The sequence below is a fragment of the Trematomus bernacchii genome, unplaced genomic scaffold (genome assembly GCF_902827165.1).
Source record: "Trematomus bernacchii unplaced genomic scaffold, fTreBer1.1, whole genome shotgun sequence".
NCBI classification, from domain to species: Eukaryota; Metazoa; Chordata; class Actinopteri; order Perciformes; family Nototheniidae; genus Trematomus; species Trematomus bernacchii.
In genome coordinates this window covers 3,789,868-3,803,567 of record NW_022987609.1, presented here as the reverse complement: position 1 = coordinate 3,803,567, position 13,700 = coordinate 3,789,868, and the positions used below count along the sequence as shown (strand labels likewise).

Here is a 13,700-nt window from a genome sequence, read left to right as displayed (position 1 = left end):
CACGCCTCAAGACTCATCTTTTGAAAATGGGAAACAAACACCAGAGAGAACAGTTAGTATGAAAAAAAACTTTATTAAAAATACATGTACAACACATGGGGGAGCAGGAGTGAGGGAGAGGGACAGCTTATTCATTCTGTGAGATATTTCATTAAAACGTGGTTATATTACAAGATTCACACTCATGTTTGGTACACGTTTACATTTGTGACGGAATAGAGATGGGAACGCTGCGTGCAAACGGGACGCGAGCCGACAGACGGGACGTTGTGCTGCGCTCACGACTTGTGAGGGTTTAAAATACTCTCAATATAGCACTACATTCATACATTTTAGGATTAATTACCTCAAACAACTGATAAATGATTCAAGTCGTTAGAGCTGTCTCGGTCATAATTACAACTTGGATGTTGTAATGAAAACCATTAAAGTGGGAAACTGGTATTTACAGTAACTTCGACATGACATGAAAGCAGCATTATCACCAAAGTGGATAGAAAATATGGGCTGCGTTTGCAATCCAATAACGCAACGAACACATTTCTTATAAGTTGGATCATTTGTGTGTAAAAGAATTAGCCATGAAATAAAAAGGCCTGTTCTGTTTGGCTAATGCAGGCATGCACATGTTCAATTATTATTTAACCCTTAGATGCACGAGTGACTGGACCCTACACTCTTCCATAAGTGGGTCAAAAAGGACCCGTATTAGAATGTGTTTTTATGCCATTTTTGTCATTTTGGTTAAGAAAAATCACTTGTATAATATTTAGTATTATATTTTGGTTCAGACTAGAAATATTTTATATTTAAAAAAAAAAAAAAAAAAAATCCATAGAAAATGCATGCGGGTCATTTTTGACCCACTTATGGAAGCTTGGGGTAGTAATACAGAAACTAAAATTTCTTAAAATTTAAATTAAACATTTGAATGGCATGATATCCAAAACATGTTTTTTGAGGAATAGCTGGAATATGAAATGATAAAAAAATGTAATTACAAAGATACTTCAAGAAAACCACCTCACCGGGTCAAAAAAGACCCACTTATGGAAGGCAAAATATATTGATAACATCTTTCAGTCTTAACACGTTTTGTACAGAACTTTGTAAGCATACTTTACTTTAACAGATCTTGAGCACCTTGAATTACACGATTATGTGTGAAGGAGGAACAAGTGGACTTCTGCCTTAATGTCGAGGAGACAAGAGGATTATGGTCACAAGCAACAATATTAAACTAAAATCAAACAGCCAATGACCTAAAGGCTCTTGTCTCCTCTTTCTTTGTGTCAATGTAATTACTCAACCTTTCATTAAACGCATCTTAGAGACTTATTTAACTCTGATATTCCCAAAGCTCAGTCCTGTCCCAGTTACAGGCAGCGTTTCCATCGGCTGCCTGAGGACTCGTACATTACAGTGTACCGACTCAGTAGGAATTCTTAACATTCTCCGCTAGAGATGCACGATAAACATCTGTACACATCGTTCACTTATTAAAACATAATGCATATAATTCATAATTCAGGAAATGTGTTTGAATGATTGACATAATGTACTTTTCATTTGTTTGCAAGTTAAAGCTTTGTTGCCTTTATTTACAATATACTACACGTTTTAGAATTGATATGTGGTAGCAGTGACTCAGTGCACCTCTACAGTCAGACAGCTGTTGTTATAGCACCCTGTAGCACAGAAACAAACCAGTAATAACGACAAACTGTCAAATATAAAATATACATTTTTCTGAAAATAGAAAATAAATATTATTATATATATTTTAAATTAGCTACAGTAACATGGCACCCACCACCAGTAATTTGTAGTCGGGGAATGTGAGGATAAGACTGTTTTTGCGTGTGTTGGGTTTACATGTGGGGGCAGCCCTGCGTGCCCACTGCTCCGTGCAGAGCGAGCGGTTTGGACAGCATGGCGGCGCGCTGGTTAATCATCGCCAGGCTGACGCAGCCGTGGAAGGCAGGGAGACCGGCGGGGAGAGCGGGAACTGGGGCGCCATCTGGAGGAGAGAGAGGGGCGAGCAATTAGGGCAACTGGGAGATGTACGATTTTAAAGGTCCCCTATTATACTGTTTTTCATCAATATATTATAGGTCTCAGATATATAACAAACATGTCTCTGAAGTGTTTGGCTCCAAACACCAAACAGATCATTGCAGCATCCCATAATCCCCTCTGTTTCAGTCCTGTTTCAAAAGTGCTGATTCTCTGTCTGTTACTTTAGATGAAAATAAGGAGCCCCTCCCCACGCCCCTCTGAGAGATATTTGGTTAAAAAGAACACAATGGTGCTCTAGGAGGAGATTCAGGTGATAAGGTGGGGGGGGGTTACCTTGGTTGGTGATTGGCTAATGGTTACACAAGCCAAAACATCATTATGACATCACAAAGTGGCCAAAATCTGATCAGCTCATTTTCAGACAGGTTTTTATATAAATGGATCAGGACAAAAAGTGAGGGGGTCTTTGTTCCTGTAACTTTCAGAGTCTCTTTACACAGAGGGGACACATGTTGATGTATAAAAGACAGGAATAAGTGGATTTTGAATAATAGGTGATCTTTAAGAGTTTTTCTTTTTTAAAAGAAGCAAACATTAGATTCAATCAGAAATGCTAATAAATGATGAAATAGTTGTCAGATTTTAAGCAATAAATGATAATATGTTCTCTTTCTAGAGAGGACAATTTGCTGTCTCTCTTAGTTGCAAGTTGTACATTTTGGCTTTAGCTTTTTACACTTTTTACACTTTTTACGCTGCTATGGACAGTCCATCACTAATGCACATTCTCAAAGATATTGAAGTGATTGTTATTTTGTAAATATTGACTGTTGTGTTTTTATTTAGGTCTTAATGTGTGCATTTTTTTAAATATGCCTTTGATTGTGTATATATAGGTATATACTTATTTGCACACATATCTTTATATATATTTGTTTTTATATTCGGGATTGTGGGAAACGGTATTTTTGTATCTCTCTGTCTGTACACACAAACTGGAAGATTGACAATAAAGTTGACTTTGACTTATTAAAAAACAAAACAAACATCTTCTGGATCTCTGCAAAATCATGATAAGGTTTTTTTGACATTGTATGAACTAAATCCATTAATCAAAAATGAAATCAAAAGATTAGTGAATGACAATAACTGATGCACTCAAAGATAATACACCTAATTGGATGGAAGGCAGATCACAAGAATACACATGGAATAACTTTTGGAATCGTCAAAAATCAAGATCAAGTCAAAGGGTCACAAAATGAAAGAGGTGTGTGTGAATGTGAACTCACCGGGGACCCCTCCGAGGTAAACGGCCTCTAAGCCCCCTGCAGAGCGGCTCTGTTTGGGGCCGACGCTCTGCTCTCTGGCTGCGTCCACTCGGAGCTGCAGGACGTTGTTCTTCTTCACCACTGGACACACACACACACACACACACACACACACACACACACACACACACACACACACACACACACACACACACACACACACACACACACACACACACACACACACACACACACACACACACACACACACACCACACACACACACACACACACACACACACACACACACACACACACACACACACACACACACACACACACACACACACACACACACACACACACACACACACACACACACACACACACTATCTCAGTGCTACAACAGGGCCAGGGGTCATTTCTTAAAATAAACTATGTCTAAATATGTTAATCATAAACCTTATTTCCATGACTAAAACAGACAATACCAACATCATTTAATATTTACTATGACAATATCTACATCAACTATGGTTGACGAAACAAATGAAAGTTCTAAAGTGCAACTGTTAACTCGAAACCTTTTTATTTTAGTTTGACGCAGTGATAATTCATTTGTAGACTGACCTGTGATGGTGTGCCAGCGTCCGTTACACAGAGGCTCCTCAGGAGTGAAGGAGGTAGAGAATTCACCTTTGCCGCTGTTTATTGAAACAGTCACCTGCACAAAAACACAAACGTCATTTACATATATTCTTTTAAATCATTCAATAATCATTTTTTAAATATGACTTTTTCCTTTTAAAATTCAATAGAAATGTCCCCAGTTTTCGTTAGACCCTCCCTGGTGTGCTCAGTCTCACCTGTCCCTGGCTGAGGACCACACTCAGGTACATCTCAGCTGTTGTCCCAGCATGCAACAGCAGCCCGGAGTCCGAGACGGGCCGAACCTCCAACTGGATCTCCAGATCCCGATCCAGAACTAAGGACTCGTCTGCAGGGAGAGAAACCGTCAGTCAGGACTCACACAGGAAAACATGTGATGACTCAAATGTTAACCAACGTGTAACTCAACATTTGAATTTCGGGAAACTACAAGGATCCGAATAATTTAGATTTGATAGACTCAGTACAAGTCAGATATGTGGGGTGAAATAATATTTCATCTCGAAAGACATTGAATTAAGCACATTTTCTTTCCCACAAATCCTGACTGTGACGTTTGAAATCTGAGGTCCCTGGAGAGATGTCCCCAATAACGTAAAAGAGTTAACTAAAGCTACTTCAATGTGGTTTCAAAACTTGAATCAGAATCAGAATAGCTGTATTAGTCCCACAGAGGGGACATTTACATTGTTACAGCAGAAAAGAGCCAAAGGCAGCCTAAGAAGCATGCATCAAAAAAATGTTTATAATAAAAAAAGTTACACAATTTACTAAAAACACACCCTGTCACAGTTCTGAGGATTTAGCAGCCAGGTATTTGTTGCACATAGTTGGAAATCATGAGTATGTTGCATTTTTCTTCATCCTAAATATAGTCTTTGGCCACAGATGGGTAATGACCACAGAAGAAGAGTGATGCCCACCTATGAGGATGTGTCCTCCCTGTCCAGAGAAGTAGGCTCCGGGCTGCAGAGGGGTCTGGAAGCAGGGCACCGTCCCCTCGCTGTAAGTGGGGTTTCCTGCAGGGGCTTCGTTGAGCGTCAGGTCCCTGACACAACCCACGAATCCACCGGAGCCTGGAGCCTGGAGTTCAAGGCAAGGCAAGTTTATTTATATAGCACTTTTTAACACAAGGCAAAGTGCTTTACAAAAATGAAAGACATTAAGAGCATTAAGAAACATATTATAAAATGGCATTTAAAAAAAAAAACACTCATTTAAAAGCAAAGATAATAAAACAAGAAACAAAGACACATGAATAAAAGTGACAGTGCAGTGTGAGATACACACATCTGAAATGTTTAGGTCTGACTCTCAATCATTGCTAACTTTTTAGCAGAAATAGTTTTCTTTGACCTCACTTTCTTTCTACTTTCTTGTTAAACTTGTCCTTTAGTTATCAAGTGTTTCATGCTCAACGAACCCCCCTTTGGAACATTCTAATCTGCAACCCAATATTGCGAAATGTTCAACGGATCCTGGCCATATTTGTGTAGCATAAACAATTCATTTGCTCCCAGACATTCATGTGGCTTGCTAGTTTTGGACCCCATCTGTGGTCAAAAAGTCACCACCAAGCATATAATAGTGCCTTTTGACTTTCTCAGAGGAAAACACACACAGAGCCTCATTATAACACATGAAGAAGAAAAGGCAACAATCCCCATGCATGTGGTCTATAGGATACTGTCAGTTCATTCTGTGTCCCCGAAACAGATATTTGGACATTTACTAAGGGAAAGAAAACGTTATAATGACTATAGGAATTATGCCAGATGTCAAAAAAGTGATTGCCATAAACGCCTCAACAGTAGACATCAAGAAGAAATCTTAATTTGAATGATCTCTAGTATAGCTACTGTACATCCAGTAGTGCGCGTGTTTATAGTCTGGATCTCTTACCGTCGGAGATCCCCCGATGTACACAGGCCCGGTGACATGAGTCCTGTCTCTCCCGGGGACTTTCTTGGACTGAGCGCTGATACCGTCCACTATCAGAATGATCTTCCCTCCATCACGCTTTATAAACACCTGAAGGGACAGAAGTACAGCAGGTTAGATATGTTGGTGGATCAGACCTAGGGCACTCACTCGAAATGTGTTTAAAGGTCACCTATTATAATGTTTTCCAACAATGTATTATAGGTCTCAGATATATCCAAAACATGTCTCTGAAGTGTTTGGCTCCAAATACCAAACAGATCATTGCAGCATCCCATAATCCCCTCTGTTTCAGCCCTGTTCCAAAAGTGCTGATTCTCTGTCTGTTACTTTAGATGAAAATAAGGAGCCCCTCCCCACGCCCCTCTGAGAGATATTTGGTTAAAAAGAACACAATGGTGCTCTAGGAGGAGATTCAGGTGATAAGGTGGGGGGGGGGTTACCTTGGTTGGTGATTGGCTAATGGTTACACAAGCCAAAACATCGTTATGACATCATAAAGTGGCCAAAATCTGATCAGCTCATTTTCATTTTTTTATATAAATGGATCAGGACAAAAAGAGAGGGGGTCTTCTTTCCTTAAACTTTCAGAATCTCTTTACACAGAGGGGACACATGTTGATGTAGAAAAGACATGAAAAAGTGGATTTTGCAAAATAGGTGACCTTTAATGGAAAAATACAAAACTAATTATGAAAATAAAGTAACGTCACATAGATTTACTGAGTACACCATGTGACCCTGAGCTCACCGTGTGCCACTGGTCGTCGTTGTACTTCTTGCGGCTGCGCAGGCTGATCTTCTTCTTCCCTCCGTACATATCGAGCAGCAGGTGTCCGTCCGAGGCGCCGAGTGACATCACAGCGTCGCCGCGCTGCCCGCAGGCCGCTGACAGCACCAGGCCATCGGAGGAGTTGATCCGCAGCGCCATGGAGATGTGAAGCCTGCACAGAGAGGAATGGGGGATCGAATGAACACTTTCAGTAACACTTAGGAAAATCAAAAGTAATTTAAAACTGAAAGAATGAACTATTTTGGCCATAACAAGTACATATTTAGCTTTTAAGCTGCTAAATATTCCCTTTCTGTTGAGTCATCATGGCTAATTTAATCATTTTGATCAATTACACAAAAGATGTCATTATGCCAGATCAATCTGCATTTAAATAATATAGCAAGATGCTCGACATAAGGTCTTATGCAACCACAATGATTTATTAGTATCATTTGTAACTGTGTAAATATGGAATTGTATTTCATTGAACTATCATTGCTGCTACCTTTGCTGTCAATTATTTATGTATATCTATTTATTTTATTACTGCAGTGAGAGATGCAAAATAAATGTCGTTATCCTCTGTATGACGACAATAAACATATATTCTATTCTTATGCCTGTGGGAATACTTTTTGCCTGTTTGTGTTTCACTAAATGTTCTCTTAGTCTTTATTATTTACCTACCTTTATATTGTTTTATTTATTTTATAAGTCTTCTTTCTGTTGTACCTATATGTTCACTTTGTATTATGGGGTTTTATATTGTATATTGTTGCATCGACTCAGTTGACTTGTGTCTTATCTGTCGTAGAGAAACCATTATTTATTTTATTTGTATTATCATACATTTGACCTCCTTGTGTCGATTAACCTGATGTTATATTTTGCTGCATTCACCTTTTAAAGTTCTTAACAAATAATCTGAGGGGAATTTCTTCTGTGTCATTTTGTAAAGCACTTTGAGCTGCATGTGTTGTATGAAAAGTGCTATATAAATAAAGCTGTATTATTATTATTACTCACATGGTGCTGAGCGAGCTGGGCAGGGAGTCGTATCTCTGGAAGCTGTGTGTGGAGCCGCTGAACTGCATGGCTCCGGCCTCCGGCTGCGACAGCTCCGCCTGGCAGGACTCCCTGGTGTTCCGGCTGCGAGACCCCGACGGCTTCCTGTTCTTCCCCTGAGACAGAGAGAGAGAGAGAGAGAGAGAGAGAGAGGAGAGAGAGATAGAGAGAGAGAGAGAGAGAGAGAGAGAGAGAGAGAGAGAGAGAGAGAGAGAGAGAGAGAGAGAGAGAGAGAGGAATACATCATTTTCTGTTATCACTCGGTACACAGGGTCACATGGTGTCTGCTCTTCATCCGTATCTTTAAACACCCTTCGTCTGTTTCTCTGTCATTAAGTGTGTGTGTGTGTGTGTGTGTGTGTGTGTGTGTGTGTGTGTGTGTGTGTGTGTGTGTGTGTGTGTGTGTGTGTACCTTGGGTTTGTTGCTCTGTTTGGGCTGAGAGGAGATGATCTGCTGAGGCTTTTTGGCAGCGGGACAGTCCATAGGAACGTTGACATTTTCTTTCACTTTTAACAGGTTCAACACCATCTGAGTGTCGGTGTTCCTGAAAGACACACAAACAAAAAATATACTCAACAAAAGATTATATTATAGCAATGTGTCAAAAAATATTCCTATACTTCTGCAAGAGCTTTCAAGACATTATACATATATAAACTAAAATATCTTTCCTTAACTATCAATAGTTTATATCTAGGGGTACAGAATAATAATATACCATTACAAAAAATAAACATATGTGATTTTGGGGGTTACAACTGGAGTAAGAAGCCATAATAAATAATAACAACTGCAAACAAGATTACTTAAATTTCATGTTTACTTTTCCAGGAGAATTTCTATAGTAATTTTCCCCCTGGTTTTTGTTTCATTATCACATTCATATACACTATAATTCTTTTTAAATGCCATTTTTGGAGGATAAAACTTGAGGTAGGAGCCGTCAAAATGTTACGAGATGTTAATGACGACTGCAATAAGAAGATTTCCCCTCTTTCATGACATGGTACCTCTTGATGAAAACGTTGCTGATGCATCCGGTGAGGTTGCTGAGGCTTTGGTTGGGCGTTCCTCCGATGAAGGTTGTTCCCTCTGTGGACGTCACCCTCCCCGCTATTCTCTCCATCCGGTTCTCCTTCGCTTTCTCCATGGAATCGTCCATGTACAGACGCATCCTGGAGGACGACAGTCAGACAGTGTGAGAGGTGCATGCTGGTACTTCACAACAAGCTTAGGACAACGTTTGAAGGCATCATGTTGACATTTGGAACAAACAGCGGGGAGCTTCATTCTACATAATTCAAACGTCAGTCCTCCTACCCCTTGTTGTTGTTGTAGAAAGAGATGTAGTGGCTGTTGTCATCGTTGTACGTCTTCAGCGTCTTCATCTCACTGTTTCCAGCTCTCACGACCACGTGGCCCTCGTGCAAAAACACCTGACACACTCCAACCTGTACACACACACACACACAACAGGTTAGAACACAACGTGTAAGGAGAGGACACTTGGAAGTCCACAAGACCAAAGCAGGAGAAGGAAAACACCTACAATTTTATGAGCAAGAAAGAACAGCGGTTTAGTTTAAATAAATAAAATAAGAGAAATGACAGAGGAAACAGGAGGAGATATGAGGCTGACCTTATCGTGGTGGTAGAACATGAGTCCCTCCTTCTGATCCGTCCTGAAGCTGAAGCTGGCGTAGAAGTTGTCCCTGAGGCTGGGGATGTTTGTCAGAGCCAAGTCCAGGTAGCTCTGCCCGGAGAAATGAGCCTCACGAGCCACCTGTGAGAGAGCACACACACACACACACACACACACACACACACACACACACACACACACACACACACACACACACACACACACACACACACACACACACACACACACACACACACACACACACACACACACACACACACACACACACACACACACACACACACACACACACACACACACACACACACACACACACACACACACACACACACACACACACACACACACACACACACACACACACACACACACACACACACACACACACACACACACACACGAAGTTGCAAAGTAGGTAGAAAAAAACAAATATATATAAGGACAATACAAAATAAGTATTTTTAAGAAACAATTTAGCATTAAAAAAGGATGTTATAGACAAATATTTACACCAAATTTAAATGTAACTATACAAATCACCGTAAAAGCTAAAAAAACTAAAACACTTAGGACAATGAGTATATATGGCAAACTACAGTGTATTATATGTACTCCTTCATATCAGCACAAATGCAGAACTAAAGGAACTGTATTTGTAACATGTTAAGTGATTATACTTTTTTTTACAAGTCTATGGATTTTACTTTAATGGGAAAAATGGCTGTTATTAAACGCTCTTCTGCTTAAAGTGGACCTATCATGCTATATTTGAATAATATAGTGTAGGACCATACCTAAATAAGGCATATTTATACTTTTTTTTTTTCAAAATACCAAACAGATCATGCATTTTAGCCATGCCTCATTTTGCTCAATTTGCACTTTTTTAGCTCTGATTTTAGGGCTGATTCTGTGAGAACAGCACCATCTAGAGGCCTGGCATATGTACTACAGCGTCTCCAGCGCTTTCGAACGGCAATGGCCGTGGCTGTCTCCTTCTGATTGGTGGAGTTGGCCCAATAGCCGTAGCGCCACTGTCCTGACGTCAGGACAGTGTTCAAATCTGGATCAGTTTTTATCAGATCTGTTGCAGCCCTTTTTTAGAGATTTGGGTATGGAGGAAAATAGAGAGGGTTGTGTTTTCTGACACTTGGTGAGTTCCCTGGAACACCGGGGACACATATTCATGTATAAAAGACGTACAAAAGTGCATTTTGCATGATAGGTCCCCTTTAAGTTAAAGAGGACCAGAGCAAGGCAAAACGGATTAGCAGTATTTTTGCCAGATCTTATTGAGAGGAACAAATAATCAGACAATGTACCTTTGCTTAAAAAATACTTTTTCAAAAATGTATTTTGAGATTAATAAAATAAATAAGATCAGAATGACATGTTGACATTAGAATGTTATAAAATGTGTCTTTTCATGTCAAAAAGGTTGTGTTTGGTATAGAACTGGCTTGATAGAGAGTTCAGATCATGGACACTTGTACATCTCAATATATAAGATAATGATCTGAATGTTTTTTCCTCACCATCAGGTCGCTGTTGCAGCCGAAGCTGACTCCGGAGCTCTTCATCCTCTTCAGGTCGATGTGGGCGCCTCCGGGAGACTTGACGTTCCTGAAGCAGCCCTTCAGAGAGCCCTGCTTAGGGAACATGGACTTCAACCTGGAAAGAGACGGAGACAGAATGAAACAGCCGGACATCTTTTTATTTAAGGCTTTATTTCTTTGGCCAATAAAGAACAGGACTCCTCAGCAAGCTAAATTACTCACACTGTAGACATGTCATTGGCATAGTATCTACAGGGAACAGTCTTATATGTGTATAATGGTGCGTACGTAAACACAGTAAGAGCTGATAAAATGTCAAATAAGAGAAAATATAGGAACAAATATCAATTCAGAAATAAAAATAAATAGAAACTGCTACGAATTTCTATCCAATAATGTGTGTTTTTCTTGTTTCTTACTTTACTTATTGACTTATGTTGTCCATACATTTAGTATTATACAATTAAAGGTGGGGTAGGTAAGTTTGAGAAACCAGCTCGAGTGTGCTAGAATTTGAAAATACACAACCGGAGAAAATCTGCCACTTCCTTATAGAGCCCCTCCTCCAACACACACGAACGCGCACATGACCAATGAGGGCACGAGATAAGTTTGTGCACAGATGGAAGGCTGACAGGCAGGTAGGCCATCCAGTTATTTTAGCTGGGCCGGCTAAAATGATTGGTCGTGCTTTTTACAGTACTACGGCTTCTACAGATGAAATTTTTTTATGGATTTTTTGTCAAAGCACTTGAGATATTCATTGCTATCGGGATGTTAAGAGCATTCCATGGAATATAACAAAAAGTGTATCTCGAGCCGGTTTCTCAAACTTTAAGACAAACCTATGTATTGAACTTTTGAAAACAAAATAAAAAATGTTTTAGTTTGTCTCACTTCAGTGGCATCTTGTTCTCCGGGACTCCTCCGAGGTAGAAGTTGCCGTCGAAGGGGGGGATGCTCTCTGTGAACTCTTGGCTGTAGAGGACTTTCCGGGAGTTCCTCACCACGATGCGGTTCAGCTGCATGATGAGGATCTCCAGCTACACAGTTCACAACATCACGTCACACATCGACACATAACACTTCAATTATCAACCACAGCAATCACAAAGACTCAAGAGAAACATTTTTTATTGCAGTTGAAAATTAACGGATTCTATTTTTGACAAGAAATGATTGGCTCCCTGTAGTTTTCAAACACAATGTATAATGAGAAAGAAAATGACAGACAGAAGACTTACAGTTTTGATGTCGCCGTCACTGATCTTCAAGAATTCAGATGAAGGGTCTTTGGGCTGGAGCTCCACCAGAACACCAGTGAAGTCGTAGAAAACTCTCAGGATGCCCTTAAGCACCACCAGACACAGGAACTGATCCTGCAGGAGGGCGGGGACACGGAGGAAACTTTGAGAGAGCACTTCTAGCTTGACAAATCCTGCGGAGCTTGCATGTAATGCTAGGAAAGGATGTTAAGAGTGATACAAATAATAAATAGATAATAGGCTGTAATGTTTGTTTCTTTGCCGAAGTTACAACAAGGGGGATTCATCTCTGATTACTTAAGCAATAGCTCACGACAAGCCGTGGTATATGGCCATTATATCACAGCTAAGGGGCGTGGTTCGGCCCGACGCGAAGCAGTTTGCTTTTCAGCCCAACTGTATACTGTTTTTCTCAGACGCGGAGGGATACTGACTTGTTGTGAAAAGTAACTTACAATTCTACCCGTGGTATACACTCAGTATATCACGGCTAAGAACCAATCAGATTGCTTGATTTGACTTGTCCGTTTTATAATAGAGCATATATCATTCCCCACGAATACAATCATATTCTGCGTTAAATAAGATACTCCCCCTTTTATTAGTTTTATGAAGGAGATGTCCAGTCAGTCACCAAGGCGCATGATGTGTGTGTATGTGCTCTGCTCAGCTCAGCTCTGTGTGTTCGGTGTGTTTGTGTCTGTCCGACACCCGCATATATGCGGCTGTTCCCAAAATAAATTAGTTTAATCTTAATCTCGATGTAGTGCTAAATGCTGTCGGGAGTGCACCGGAACGAACGACACTATCATAATATCTTCTGAAAACAAATGCCAGTGCCACACACACACACACACACACACACACACACACACACACACACACACACACACACACACACACACACACACACACACACACACACACACACACACACACACACACACACACACACACACACACACACACACACACACACACACACACACACACACACACACACACACACACACACACACACACACACACACACACACACACACACACACACACACACACACACACACACACACACACACACACACACACAACACACACACACACACACACACACACACACACACACACACACACACACACACACACACACACACTTGGCGACCGGACATCTCCTTCATAATGCGCCTTCTCCTCGTTTTCCCAGCATTCACTGGATTATCCGTAAATCATACAAACAAAACCAAAACGTTGATTTATCTGTTTTCCCGTTTTGGTTTAAAAACTGAATAACGTCGGTTTTTTGGTTTTCCGAAAAACCAAAAAACAACACCGGTTCTTTTTTAAACTTTGTTAATATGTTTTGGATGCATATTGTTCTAGTATTTGTTCAGGCTGTTACATACAATTAGCCTCTGATGCTACCTGCTGGTGGTGAGTAAATATTAAAATCAGTTAAAATTGACAACCGGTCCGCG

The 13,700-nt window shown here is 40.3% G+C and overlaps 1 protein-coding gene across 2 annotated transcripts in view; it reads right to left on the bottom strand.

Moving 5' to 3' along the window:
- Positions 1-956: 956 nt before the first annotated feature.
- The window catches only part of lama5 (laminin, alpha 5), a 102,795-nt gene continuing 90,051 nt past the window's right edge, over positions 957-13,700 (bottom strand). For both annotated transcript variants that reach the window (XM_034131786.1, XM_034131787.1), the window contains exons 65-79: positions 12,205-12,339; positions 11,858-12,003; positions 10,940-11,075; positions 9,381-9,524; positions 9,062-9,192; positions 8,752-8,916; positions 8,153-8,285; positions 7,702-7,856; positions 6,652-6,844; positions 5,862-5,990; positions 4,883-5,042; positions 4,157-4,287; positions 3,921-4,014; positions 3,312-3,431; positions 957-2,020 (exon numbers count right to left, since the gene is read on the bottom strand). In XM_034131786.1, coding sequence (XP_033987677.1) covers positions 1,872-2,020; positions 3,312-3,431; positions 3,921-4,014; positions 4,157-4,287; positions 4,883-5,042; positions 5,862-5,990; positions 6,652-6,844; positions 7,702-7,856; positions 8,153-8,285; positions 8,752-8,916; positions 9,062-9,192; positions 9,381-9,524; positions 10,940-11,075; positions 11,858-12,003; positions 12,205-12,339 — 2,121 coding nt within the window. In that variant the 3' untranslated portion in view covers positions 957-1,871. The remainder of the gene's footprint in view (positions 2,021-3,311; positions 3,432-3,920; positions 4,015-4,156; positions 4,288-4,882; positions 5,043-5,861; positions 5,991-6,651; positions 6,845-7,701; positions 7,857-8,152; positions 8,286-8,751; positions 8,917-9,061; positions 9,193-9,380; positions 9,525-10,939; positions 11,076-11,857; positions 12,004-12,204; positions 12,340-13,700) is intronic.